Below are 12842 nucleotides of genomic sequence, written 5' to 3'. Positions count from 1 at the left end.
TGGGTTTCTTGAGTAGAGCGCTGAGTTCGGCGTGCTTCCAGCTCTCGGGGAAGGTGGCGGTGTCGAAGGAGGTGTTGATAATGTCCCGCAGGTGGGGTGCGATGACAGCGTCGGCCTTGTTGAAGACGTGGTGAGGGCAGGGGTCAGTCGGAGATCCGGAGTGGACGGAGTTCATCATGCGGGCGGTGTCATCGGTGCTGATCGGAGTCCAGGCTCGGATGGTGGTAGTGGGCGGCGTTGCTGTGGTTGTGGCGTGCGTCGGATGGGTGCTGAAGCTGTTGTGTATGTCCGCGATCTTGTTGTGGAAGTAGGAGGCGAGGGAGTTGCAGAGGTCCTGCGAAGGGGTGATGTCGTTGTTTCCGGCGTTGGGGTTGGAGAGCTCTTTCACGATGTTGAAGAGTTCCTTGCAGTTGTGTGCGTTGTTGTCCAGCCGGTCCTTGAATGCAGTTTTCTTGGCGGTGCGGATCAATTGGTGGTGCTTCCGGGTGGCGAGTTTGAGGGCGGTCATGTTGTCCGGTGTAGGTTCCTTTCTCCAGACTTTCGAGGGCTCTGCAGTTCTTCTTGGAGCTCTTGAGTTAGTCGGTGAACCATGGGGCTTTCTTGCTGCCGGGTCTGCTGGGCGGGGTCCTCAGAGGGGCGAGTTCGTCCGCGCAGTTGCTGATCCACTTCGTGAGGTTATCGGCGGCCTGGCTGGGGTTCGCTGAGCTGGCAGGAGGGTGCTGGCTCAGGGAAGCGGCGAGCTGGTCGGCTGTGATCTTGTTCCAGTTTCTTCGGGCAACCTGTTGCTGGTGGTGGTGGATCGTCGTTCTTCTGAAGGTGAAGTGGACGCAGCTGTGGTCTGTCCAGTGGAGTTCCGTGGCGTGGCTGAAGGCGATGTCTTTGCTGGAGCGCTGAGTTCGGCGTGCTTCCAGCTCTCGGGGAAGGTGGCGGTGTCGAAGGAGGTGTTGATAATGTCCCGCAGGTGGGGTGCGATGACAGCGTCGGCCTTGTTGAAGACGTGGTGAGGGCAGGGGTCAGTCGGAGATCCGGAGTGGACGGAGTTCATCATGCGGGCGGTGTCATCGGTGCTGATCGGAGTCCAGGCTCGGATGGTGGTAGTGGGCGGCGTTGCTGTGGTTGTGGCGTGCGTCGGATGGGTGCTGAAGCTGTTGTGTATGTCCGCGATCTTGTTGTGGAAGTAGGAGGCGAGGGAGTTGCAGAGGTCCTGCGAAGGGGTGATGTCGTTGTTTCCGGCGTTGGGGTTGGAGAGCTCTTTCACGATGTTGAAGAGTTCCTTGCAGTTGTGTGCGTTGTTGTCCAGCCGGTCCTTGAATGCAGTTTTCTTGGCGGTGCGGATCAATTGGTGGTGCTTCCGGGTGGCGAGTTTGAGGGCGGTCATGTTGTCCGGTGTAGGTTCCTTTCTCCAGACTTTCGAGGGCTCTGCAGTTCTTCTTGGAGCTCTTGAGTTAGTCGGTGAACCATGGGGCTTTCTTGCTGCCGGGTCTGCTGGGCGGGGTCCTCAGAGGGGCGAGTTCGTCCGCGCAGTTGCTGATCCACTTCGTGAGGTTATCGGCGGCCTGGCTGGGGTTCGCTGAGCTGGCAGGAGGGTGCTGGCTCAGGGAAGCGGCGAGCTGGTCGGCTGTGATCTTGTTCCAGTTTCTTCGGGCAACCTGTTGCTGGTGGTGGTGGATCGTCGTTCTTCTGAAGGTGAAGTGGACGCAGCTGTGGTCTGTCCAGTGGAGTTCCGTGGCGTGGCTGAAGGCGATGTCTTTGCTGGATGAGAAGACGGCGTCGAGTGTGTGTCCGGCGAGGTGGGTGGGGGTGTTCACCAGTTGCTTGAGTCCAAGGTTGTCGAGGTTGTCGAGCAGGGTGCTGGTGTTGCGGTCGTTGTTGTTTTCCAGGTGATAGTTGAGGTCCCCTAGGAGGATGTAGTCAGCGGAGGGGAGGGCATGCGGGCTGACGAAGTCGGCGATGTCCTCGCTGAATTGAGTGCCTGGTCCCAGGGGTCGGTAGATCAGGGTGCCTCTGAGGGTGGTCGGGTCGGTGTGGATCTGGAAGTGCAGATGTTCGGCGGTTGTGAGGGTGTTGTCGGTGCTCGTCGTGATTCGGATGGTGTTCCTGTGGATGATGGCGATGCCTCCTCCCATCTGGTTGGCGGTGCGGTCCCTCCGGGTGATCTTGTAGCCCTCTGGGATGGCGATGGCGATGTCGGGCGCTGAAGAGGCATTCATCCAGGTCTCCGTGATGAAGGCAACGTCAGGGGCTGTGGCGTCTAGGAGGTTCCAGAGTTCGATGGCGTGTCTGTGGACGGAGCGGGTGTTGAGCAGGATGCACTTGAGGTGGTTGCTGCTGGTGTTCGGCTTGGTCGGTGCTGGTGCTGGGCAGGTCCGGATGCAGGTGAACTTGCAGGCGTGTCAGCTGAAGGGTCCGTGGGTGCGTCTCGGGGTGGCTCAGTAGCATCCCGGGATTCGGCCGGTGTTGAGTGCGAAGAGTGTTGCGGCGTCGTAGGTCCGGCGGGTTGTCTTGCTGAGGCGGGGGCCAGGGGTCCTGGCACTGGGCGCGGTCCAGGCGCGGACGGGCGTAGACGGGCTTACCTTTGGCGCGCCTTCGGCGCACAATCGGCGCGCCCGCTGCGCGTGACCGCTGCGCGTTCGCACGGTCGCCATATATGGCGAAGTGCGCGGGAGGGGCGGAGCAGCTGGGAGGCGGGAGCGGGGAGGGTACAGAAGGCAAAAGGGGCGGGGTTTCGCGGCAGTGGCGGGAAGCGGGGAGGGAGGGTGAACGGCGGCAAAAACAGCGGCAAACAGGAAGGAATACACAATACAGAAAAAAACAGGCAATACAATTTAACAAAAGCAGATTGACAAGGCAAAACAGCAGGGGCAGGTTAGGAGAGCAGGGACCACGCCGCTCGGGGGCCGGGGGCGTGGTCACGCGCCGGTAGCGAGGCAGTCAGGCAGGGAGGGAGAGCACACGCAGCAGCTGGTGGCCGTGCGGCGCGGGGGTGTCCTAGAGCTAGGTCATACATATATACTTGCACACCAATGCATATAAAATCTCACGGATGTATAACTCCAGACTTATGCATACACATCACACACTCACAGATGCACACATGTATTTGCACACTCACAAATGCCACCAGACTTTGTGATATACAAGCCCACTTGCAGGCATTCACATATTCAGGTACAAACTCACAGCCAATAAATCCAGACTAAAGCATACACAACCCTCAAACATGCATGCATAAAGATAAGGACATGTATTTGTATACTCTGGGGGCTCAAACTTCATCTAGGAATATGCAGACACACACAAGCAGTAATCCATGCCCAAAAACAGACAGATATAGGGACGCGCAGACACGCATGTGCTCCCAAATATAACTCCAGGAACATCCATACATGAACACATACTTAGACGTACACCTAAGATTGAACAGAGCATGCCCACACACCTATGCACACACGCTGGTACGTACTGCCAGCCAGATAATGCCACAACACTGCACAAAAATTCTAACACACACCATGTGAGTATGTAAGTACTACCTTAAGGTCAGAAGAGTAATCCTTGATTTCATGTTTTTTAGGACGCGCCCCAATATCCAAGCACAGTGACTCTGGTCAGTATATTTATCTGGTGAGGACCATGGGTCAGTCTGTAGGGTGACTCATCAGCCTGTGTGTGTGTCTTGAACTTTAAGAGGCCACACAATGGACTGGGCACAGACGTATACTGACACACAGCACTCACTGCAGCCACTTACCCTCATGCTTTTATATTGTTCCTCTTCCTTAACTTTAGATTCAAGACTATATTTCTCCTCTTTCTTCAGAAGATGCAGCCACTCTTGAAGTTTCACCTGTAGGGGTGAGAGTGCAAAACATAAGTGTAGATATGTAGAGTGTGGTACTAATTACAAAACAAAGTCACTGCAGTGCCTGCCAGAACATGCCCAGACTGTACATATCAGTCATACATTAGTATTGCTAGCACCAGCCCCAGGTATCACAAACAAGGACTTAGACAATGGTGCCCATTTTGGGTCTGATTATTGCCAAGAAGGACCTAGTACCAGCATCCATGGTTGAAGAAAACTAGCTCCATCGCTGGCACTTACTGCTACTTGACATTGCACACACTTTATCCTATTTAGACATTATCTAACATTCCAAAACAACACAGAACCAAGTGAAAAGAAGTTATAAAACAAGTCTTATAAATGCAATAACCGTGTATGGAGCCCTGACACAGCCACACTCCAAGTAGTCAACAACACCCTCCTCCTCAACTACTGGAACGGCCCCTGACCTCCTGGCTCTCTCTGCAGCCTTCGACACAGGCGACCAGCTGGCCCTGATCAACGCACAAAAACACGATGGGATTTTAAGACACTGTCTTGAAATGGTTCACATCCTTCCTCATTAACTGGTTCCAGTTCATGCACATAGGTTCCAGAAGATCACAGGTATGCCCTGTGTCCAGCAGAGTATCCCAGGGCTCCTTCCTTTCTCTCTTCATCTTTAACCTCTACAAGGGTTCTCTCTGATCCATCCTTACAGACAGCAGCATCAAGATCCATCCATATGCAGATGATGCCCAACTCTACCTTAAATATCCTCAGCCAATGACATCCGCAAACCCTGCCCTGATCTCATCCAGTCTTGGATGTTCACTAATGTATTAAAGATAAACCCCACAAAGACTGAACTCTTCCTGTTTGCCACCAGCTCAGAACAACCACAGACTTAAGCCTGGGTCTTCAACGTAAACCTATCGGTCTTTAACCCCACCCTCGACACAGACCTCTCGTTCAAGCAACACACTCAATGAATGACAAAAAATGACAAGAAAGCTGGATTCCAATGTCCTCTCTTGAAGAAGTTGTTTCTCCTGGAAAATAACTTAAGAACAAAAGTCCAAGGCCTTTCCCATGGTAATGGGGACAAGGCCCTGGTCAATGGTCTCCTCAACACCACCCTAGCACCCCTGAAAGGCAGCATACATGAAGCGGCGCAGCTCATCAAGGGCTTGAAGAAATCATATCACCTCCACATTAAAAGACCTACACTAGAGCCGATAACCAAGGAAAGATGGTGGCTGCGTGATCACGGACCATTGGCACTCCTCAGGATCTGGGCTCCTCACGACTGACTGCCCCGGATTTGAGTCAGAGCATGCTGGGAGGCTTGCTGCTGTGTCCACTATCGCTGCATTTACGTGGGTCACAGACAGGCAAACATCAAGCGGCGAGATGTGTTACGCCGTCTGAACGCGCTGCCTGGTTGCTTGTTCGTGGAGCTGTGCGTTGGGTTTCTCTGAAAGCGGGACGCCCCTCGCTGAGAGACTGCACATCAAAGATGCTGCAGAAATCAGCTAAAACCCTGGGGGGTCTAGGCACCAGACGAGCACCCGCTCTGGATACATGGCTACAGAGCCAGTGTGCTGCAAGAAAGCTAGGGGAGGATGGAGGAGAGTCACCTGGAAACTCTGGTGTTGGAAAAAAAGCAAAAACTTTAAAGTCTGCAGGAGCAATAGGGAAGTTTCTGAAAAAGCCGACAACACGGATGGAGAGGTTAGCCAACTGCTCAGGGCCTCAAAAGAACTACAGGCGTACGGTACACAAGACCCTACGATACTGACTGGGGGAACTGCCATGGGCCGTGCAGAGGGCACTCTTGATAGAATTGTAGCCACGGGAATGGATATATGTGTTGTAATCCACACTCCTGGCACCGCTAACATGAAAGAGGGGCGAGGTGGGTATGAAGGGGGCATAGTTGGCCAAGAACAGGGGTCTCCAGGGCCTAGTGCCTTCAAGGCTCAAATGCAAATCAAGGCTAAAATGAAAATGACTGTGGGTGAGTGTCTGAAAAGTTTCAGCGCTACGTCCATCATCTCCTTGTGTTTGCTTTGTTCGCCCTAAGTTGGCAGGGTATGCCCAGATGTGGGTCCCATGCTCACTTTGTTACTGGATTCAACCTAGCCTGGCTGATGAAGGGTGTTACCCAGAAACCGGTCCCAGGATGCTTGTTTCCGGTTCAGGGAAGACCTGGCTTGGCAGTTCAGGCTAGACTCTTCCCATGAGGCACAGAGTAAAGACTGATTTGCATATAGCAGGATCTGAACTGAGGTGGTGAAGTGAGCTTAAGAATGATGATGGATTCAACCCAGATCTGTGACTGGGGCTGAGTGTCTGAAAAGCTTCAGCACTCTGTCCATCATCTCCTTGTGTCAGCTAAGAGAGAAAAGAGGAGAGAGCAACACTCGACATCGGCGGAACAGGCTGAAGCAGACTCAGGATAGATTCAGTTCGCTGCTGGAAACCAATGTGAGATCACACTGCTTCACCTGCCAGCAGGTTCACCCCTAAGCATTATGGTGCATGCAGTTCGCCAAGCGTGTGTACTTGGAGTTTTATTTTGTATTTTTTCAGAACAATACCAGTGGAGATTAGTAAACTCTGGCTGCAGAAACTAGGATCTATTTGTGGGAGTTTCCTGTGGGGCTATAAAAAGCCTAGAAGGGCTCTTAAATATATGACCATGCCAAGATTACGAGGTGGGAGGTCATTTCCCAATTTTACCTCTTATTACTGGGCATGTGCAATTCAATATATGGGGATGTTATTGACTGGAGAAACAAGGAGTAGTGGCACCATAGAATATCCAACTATATATAAGATGGAGCTTGAAACTGAAGAAAAAGAATGCTTTATGAAAACATTGGAGCCAAGCTATTACAAGAAAACTAGATTTAAGGTATTAAAAGCTGCCTAGAAAATATGGTCTCAGCTGAAGTGACGACTGGTGATTCTTGAAAGAAACTTTACCCCTCCGGTCTCTGCCTACCTACTATTTTTCAAGACTCAGTGATGGAAAGGTGGAAACAAAAGGGTATTGATTCAATAGGAGATCTATATAATGACAATCCGCTATGCTCAGTCGCAGAACTGCAGGAGATGTTTGATTTGCCAAAGAAGGATTTTTTTTTAAATTCCTACAGAGTAGCGATTTTCTATTAAGAACGAAAAATGAATTAAATGATATAGAGAAGATCCCTATCATTGAGGCAGCCAGACTCAGCTACAGTATAGGGGCCCTATAGGAGCTATTGGTTGAGATACAAAGATGATTTAGAGGCTCAAGACTCTACGTGGAGGACAAGGCTAGATGGACCAACAGCATGTCTTCAGGAGTCTTTAGAAATGTGCGAAACAATTCTATTAACAGTAAATTTAAAGAGGCAGTTTTTTAAGACTGCTTTTATTTTGTACTACACTCCTGCTAAAATGTCTAAATGGGGACCTGAATTTGATGGAAAATGCAAACAATGCGGAGCTGATCAAGCAGAGATTGTGCACATGTTTTACTCATGTCCTCAGCTACTACCTTTTATTGAAGGACTGGAGGCTTTTTAAAATCATATTGTAGGAGAGTAGGATCTGCTTCCTATGGTTACCCCCACTTTTTGCAGTGTTTTTTTCTGGTTTATCGACTTCAGTCAGGCTTTGGACCTGCTAATCAGGACCACAGCCTAGCTGTTCTCTCTCCAAATTGGTTACCTGTACATAAGGTACACTCCAGATTGGTTACTGTGTTACCCTTGTGAGTCCCTAGTATATGGTACCTTAGGTACCAAGGGCATAGGTACCCCAGAGGCCTACCAGGGGCTGAAGCATGTATTATGCCACCCCTGGGAAGCCTTCCATAATCGCACCACAGGTCTGCACTTGCAGCCTGGGTAAGGTTGTGGTGTAAGAACCTCTTACTTAGATAAAGTATACCTTTATCTATCTATCTATCTATCTATATATATACATACATACATATACATGTCACAAAACAGCCTCCGAGCAAAGAAGCTCTTGACCCTACAGGGCGGCCTCAGAAAAACGGGCACATATATACATATACATACATACATACACATATAAACCAATAAGTCACTCCTATGGCAGGCCTTGACAATCCTGAAGACAGAGTGCTTGGTTTTGTGTTAGAGGGTACCCTGGCATGAGCTGGGCCCCTCTGCAGCTTTCGGAATCCCTTCCTTATAGCTGTTCAATGATATAGCCATACCATATACTCTTAAGTGCATTATAATCCTTGCGATTAAAGCTAACTTTGGAATGGCTTTATCAAAACATGTCGTGTTTGGTGCCAAACACTTAGGAAGACTACCCCCAGCCAGTTCTGGCAGCGGGGGTAGCATTCCACCCTTCTGGAGGAAGAAGACATGTACACACGTACTTACCTGGTAAATGTTTAAAAGAGCATCAGCATCACAAAATGGATGCGGCTGCCACAGACACGAGTCTGACCTCCTGCCGCTGGACGAAACTCCGGCAGGGGAGGCCTGGACAATAGGTTTCCAGTCCAGGGAGGTGCCAGCACCTCCCCAGACAGGCTTTAGTGTATTGGGGCAGGGTGGGTTGCAATCAGTGAATGGGGCACACAAGGTGTCACATGCATTTCCCAGTTCAAACCGGTTCATGGGGCACTCAGCCCCAGCTCTGGCACGAAACTGGACAAAGGGGAAGTGGTGTAGCCACCCCCTCCCCAGGTCCTCCAATAGGTGGGACCCTAGAGTTAGTCCAACCCCTAAACTTAGTATAAGATTTGGAACCCAGTCACTGAGACTTTAGATTACCCTGGACAAAACTCTGATTCATACATCTTGGACCTTAGACATTCCATATCGACTGGAAGATGGAAGAAATCTCACTTGGGGTCAAGGAGTGACCCCCCTGTTCAAACAGGCACCAAAGAAGCATCTTGTCTGTCTGCATTTTCAAGGATCCCGAAGAATCTGCGACACAGGACAGGGACTTCCAGACATCTCCGAGGCTGACAAGAGTCTCAGGCGAAGCTGAGACCTGTAGCTATCACGAGAGACATGGTCCCCACTCACAAACTGGGTCGGAGGGCTCTGAGTTGAGCTAGAACCAGTAGCATTAGCTGCGGATGGACTAAGGTTATATATTACTCAACCTAGATGAAATTTTACTGGCCTAGCTGTTTATAGGAGATGATATGTCTTCCATTGGTTCAACATGTTAAAGGTTATTAAACATGTATTTATGGCCAGGTAGCACTTTACCGCACTATATATGAAATCTAAATTATTTATTTAAGGATGTATTCAGAGGGAAGTTACTGGTTGTATCAGGATATTCTGCGTGGACATCTGACCCAGTAAAATATCTGGGATATGGGTGCACCAAGACCCGGAAATAGTCATTAGAGAAAACAATGGCGCTGCATGCACAATATTGGAACAGGTGGACAGATGGTCAAAGATGCCGCTATCATTGGCTAACCGCATAGCCCTTATCAAGATGACTGTTTTGCCTTGATTCTTACCCATAACCATAAAATTAACTCAGGAATTGTTTTAAACCATACGCTCGTTGTTGTGGAGGTGGGCATGAGGAGGCAAGCAGCCCCACGTGAGCTGAGATACACTCTTCCTGGACTATGGTACAGGTGGCTTAAGTGTCACAGACATGTATCTGTACTATCTGTGCGCGCAGGCGCAGTATGCACACTACTGGCGCCACCTTCATGAATTCACTCCTCATGTAGCGGTGGAGGACGGAGACGCACACACAATTCCATTGAGATGTATGCCGTCATATTCGCACAGAGGTACCCCCCAAACAGGAAATGAACACAATAGACACAACAATTGCAGACTGGCAGGAATTTGGCCTGATGGCGGCGAGGCTCCCATTATATGCTCCCACTAGATCAACATGCAGCGTTATCGGTCACACAGGAGGCGGGTGCCATGCTCACCCTGAAATCAGTAGGCATAGATAAAATGCAAGATCTCTACCCCAATGGTAGCTTCATCACAACAGAGGAGTTACAATACATACACAACATGACACCGTTATTTTTATTTCAATTTCACCGCCTTAAGAAAGCTATACAGGCATACCACCACACACTTCCCAATGAACAGCTGACACTAAAAACATTACAGATGCTCCTAGTAAGCCCCACGTGACAAACTGATTACTAAGCTATACAGGGCTGCACGAAATGAGAAAGTTATAAGCACAGATAAAAGTCTTGATCGCTGGAATAAGACTCCTTCCTCAGCTTAGTCAAAAAGAGTGTGAATATTGCCGTCAGCTAACTAGCGCATTTACGTCAAATGGTAATTTACGCATTATTCAATGTAAATTCTTGCACCAAGCATACAACACCACTAAAACTTCACAAATATGGCCTTCGGGACAATGATACATGTAAACGATGTGGGCCACGGGGGTTGACTTCTGGTACCTGGCCTGGGAGTGCAATAAGGTGGCTGGGTTCTGGGTGGAGGTGTTACAAAGAATACAATCCACAATGACTATTACACTGCAATGTATCCCAGAGGTGTGTCTGCTATGCTACACGCCAGATCTGAAAGGTGCAACTGGCAAGTTTATCAGAATGACTTTATTGTTGGCCAAGAGGAGGGTGGCGATGAGATGGGACAGTTCAGCATCTCTGCAGCCTGACAATCGATAAAGGATCTCGTATATTTTAGGGAGAACCTAGAATTATATGCAGAAGAACTCCCAGCTCCTTCTCGACCCAAAGACATTTGGGAGCCACTGTTGCAATATTTGAGATCTATTGAACAAGTAACAGTATCGGAATGTGGTAGTATAAAGTACTGTCAATCCACATGTATTAATTGAATATCTATACTGACAAATTTGACTGCACCGGAGGGAAATTGAGCAATAAGACTGTACAGCCACGGGTTGTTTGTTTGAACTGATTCTTGCTAAATGTATGAGGTTAATATTGTACACAAATTGTGTCTTTGAAACTAATAAAAATAATAATAAAAAAAAGTACGGGCGGAGAGAAGGCGAGGCTTACACAGCATACTCAACTACTGTATGCCTCGCAGAGCGAGCAGCGCATGCGCGCTGCTACTAGGCTCGACCTAAAAAAAGTTCCAAAGACGGTAGTGGACCTGGGGTGAGGGCAGAGCTAGTGCGGCAGCCATCTTGGGCAGGGCTTCCTCCCTTGGGGCGAGAGGAAAGACTATAAAAATAAACGGCTATGACTCCGCGCAGCGGACGCGTTCAGCGGGCGCGCCGTCATCGCGCCGGAGTCAAGCCAGAGTCCAGCTCGTCTGCGCCCGTCCGCGACAGTCCGGGGCGCGGGGCGACTCCTCTTAGCCCTTTGAAATTACCCACTGTTCCAGAACCGGTAAGACACCGTGTACATTATTCGAAACAGGAGCTTCTCGTTCTATGTCCTGAAACGGATAAGGGCGGTGATCATCACTATCCAGCTGATAGTCTACCTACTTCATGTGAATACTGTAACTACACTTTTTCAGCACCCAAAAGTGAGACTTTGCTCTCAGCGAAACCAAATATGATACTACTCAATTGTAGATCGATGAAAAAACATAAATTGGAAATATATGATCTAATAACGAATAACAATCTCGATGTCCTATTTTTAACTGAGACATGGTTGGGTGATGAGTCTGCCCCAGAAGCGCTAGAGGCCATCCCCCCTGGCTACTGCCTACTGCATCTAGACAGACACAAACAAAGAGGGGGAGGGATAGCCATTATTCATAAAACTGAGTTGCAATGCACTCTTACTAAAGCTAATATATTGCACAGTGAAAGTGGCCAATTTACCATCAAATACGGACCGAGAGACATCATTAACGGCCTGTTAATATATCGCCCTCCTGGAGCAGCTGGACAATTCGAAAGCAATCTTTTTGAGTATATAACGCAACCAGCTCTACGCTATAAAAAGTTCATAATCCTAGGGGACTTAAATCTTTATTTTGAGGATAGGGAGTGCAAAGATGCTCAAGAGATGGCCATGGCATTGGCATCGTTGGGATTGAACCTTCAATCGATTGCTCCATCCCACCAACATGGCCATCTCCTGGACCCCATCTTCGCCAACTGGGAAGGCATCACTACCTTCCCTCCGGTAAAAATAATCTGGTCCGATCACTTTGTTATTCCATTTTCAATACATAATACTCTCATAAATAACAATATCCCTAAGCCCCCTTTTCTTAAACGAAGAAACTGGAAAACATTTGACCAAGAAACCTTTAGACTTGCTCTCCTAAAAAATCCTCCCCTGCGAAGTAACTCTCTCCCAGAAGCCTATGAAAATTATGAAAATTGGCTGTCCAATGCCTTAGATGAGATAGCCCCCTGGACATTTAAGCCCCCTGTCAGGCAGTCTAAAACCGCTCCATGGTTTTCTGAAAAATTAAAACTAGCCAAAGCCAAATGTGAAACGCTAGAGCGCAATTGGAGAAAGCATTATAATCCTGAAGATAAAACACTTTATAAGACTGAACTCCATAAATACCACAAATTAGTGAGATCGGAAAAAAGTTGCCACCTTAAAAATAGTATTGCCTCAGCGGATAATCCTACTAAAGAATTGTTTTCAATCTATAGAGAACTTACTATTCCTATTAGATTGGAAGCTCAGGACACATATTCAAAGGAGCTATGTGACTTCATTGCTGATTTTTTTGTCAACAAGATTGACAAAATCCATGCCACCTTTATAAAAGATGAGTCTAGCTCTAGCGAATCGACAGAAGTTAACAATAGCAACACGAGGACCTTTGATCTTACGTGTTTCATCACCCCGGAGAAACAAGAACTACTCAACATTGTTAACAGCATACAATCTGGTTCTCCGAGTGACGTATGCCCACCGACTCGCTGCAGAGGAGTCATGGAGTCTACGGTCATCGACCACATCCACCAAATTGTATCCCTGTCCTTCGAGGAATGTAAGGTACTAGATACCTGGAAAATCGCCCAAGTTATCCCCCTAAAAAAAAGG

General features: G+C 48.8%; 1 protein-coding gene across 1 annotated transcript in view; it reads right to left on the bottom strand.

Moving 5' to 3' along the window:
- LOC147668407 (E3 ubiquitin-protein ligase TRIM39-like) overlaps positions 1-12842 on the bottom strand; it is a 321248-nt gene that overhangs the window by 193883 nt on the left and 114523 nt on the right. The window contains exon 3 of the mRNA XM_086948575.1: positions 3752-3847. Coding sequence (XP_086804701.1) covers positions 3752-3847 — 96 coding nt within the window. The remainder of the gene's footprint in view (positions 1-3751; positions 3848-12842) is intronic.

Source organism: Lissotriton vulgaris, unplaced genomic scaffold (genome assembly GCF_964263255.1).
Source record: "Lissotriton vulgaris unplaced genomic scaffold, aLisVul1.2 SCAFFOLD_815, whole genome shotgun sequence".
In the NCBI taxonomy this organism is placed as follows: Eukaryota; Metazoa; Chordata; class Amphibia; order Caudata; family Salamandridae; genus Lissotriton; species Lissotriton vulgaris.
This window is presented reverse-complemented; position numbering and strand designations above follow the sequence as displayed.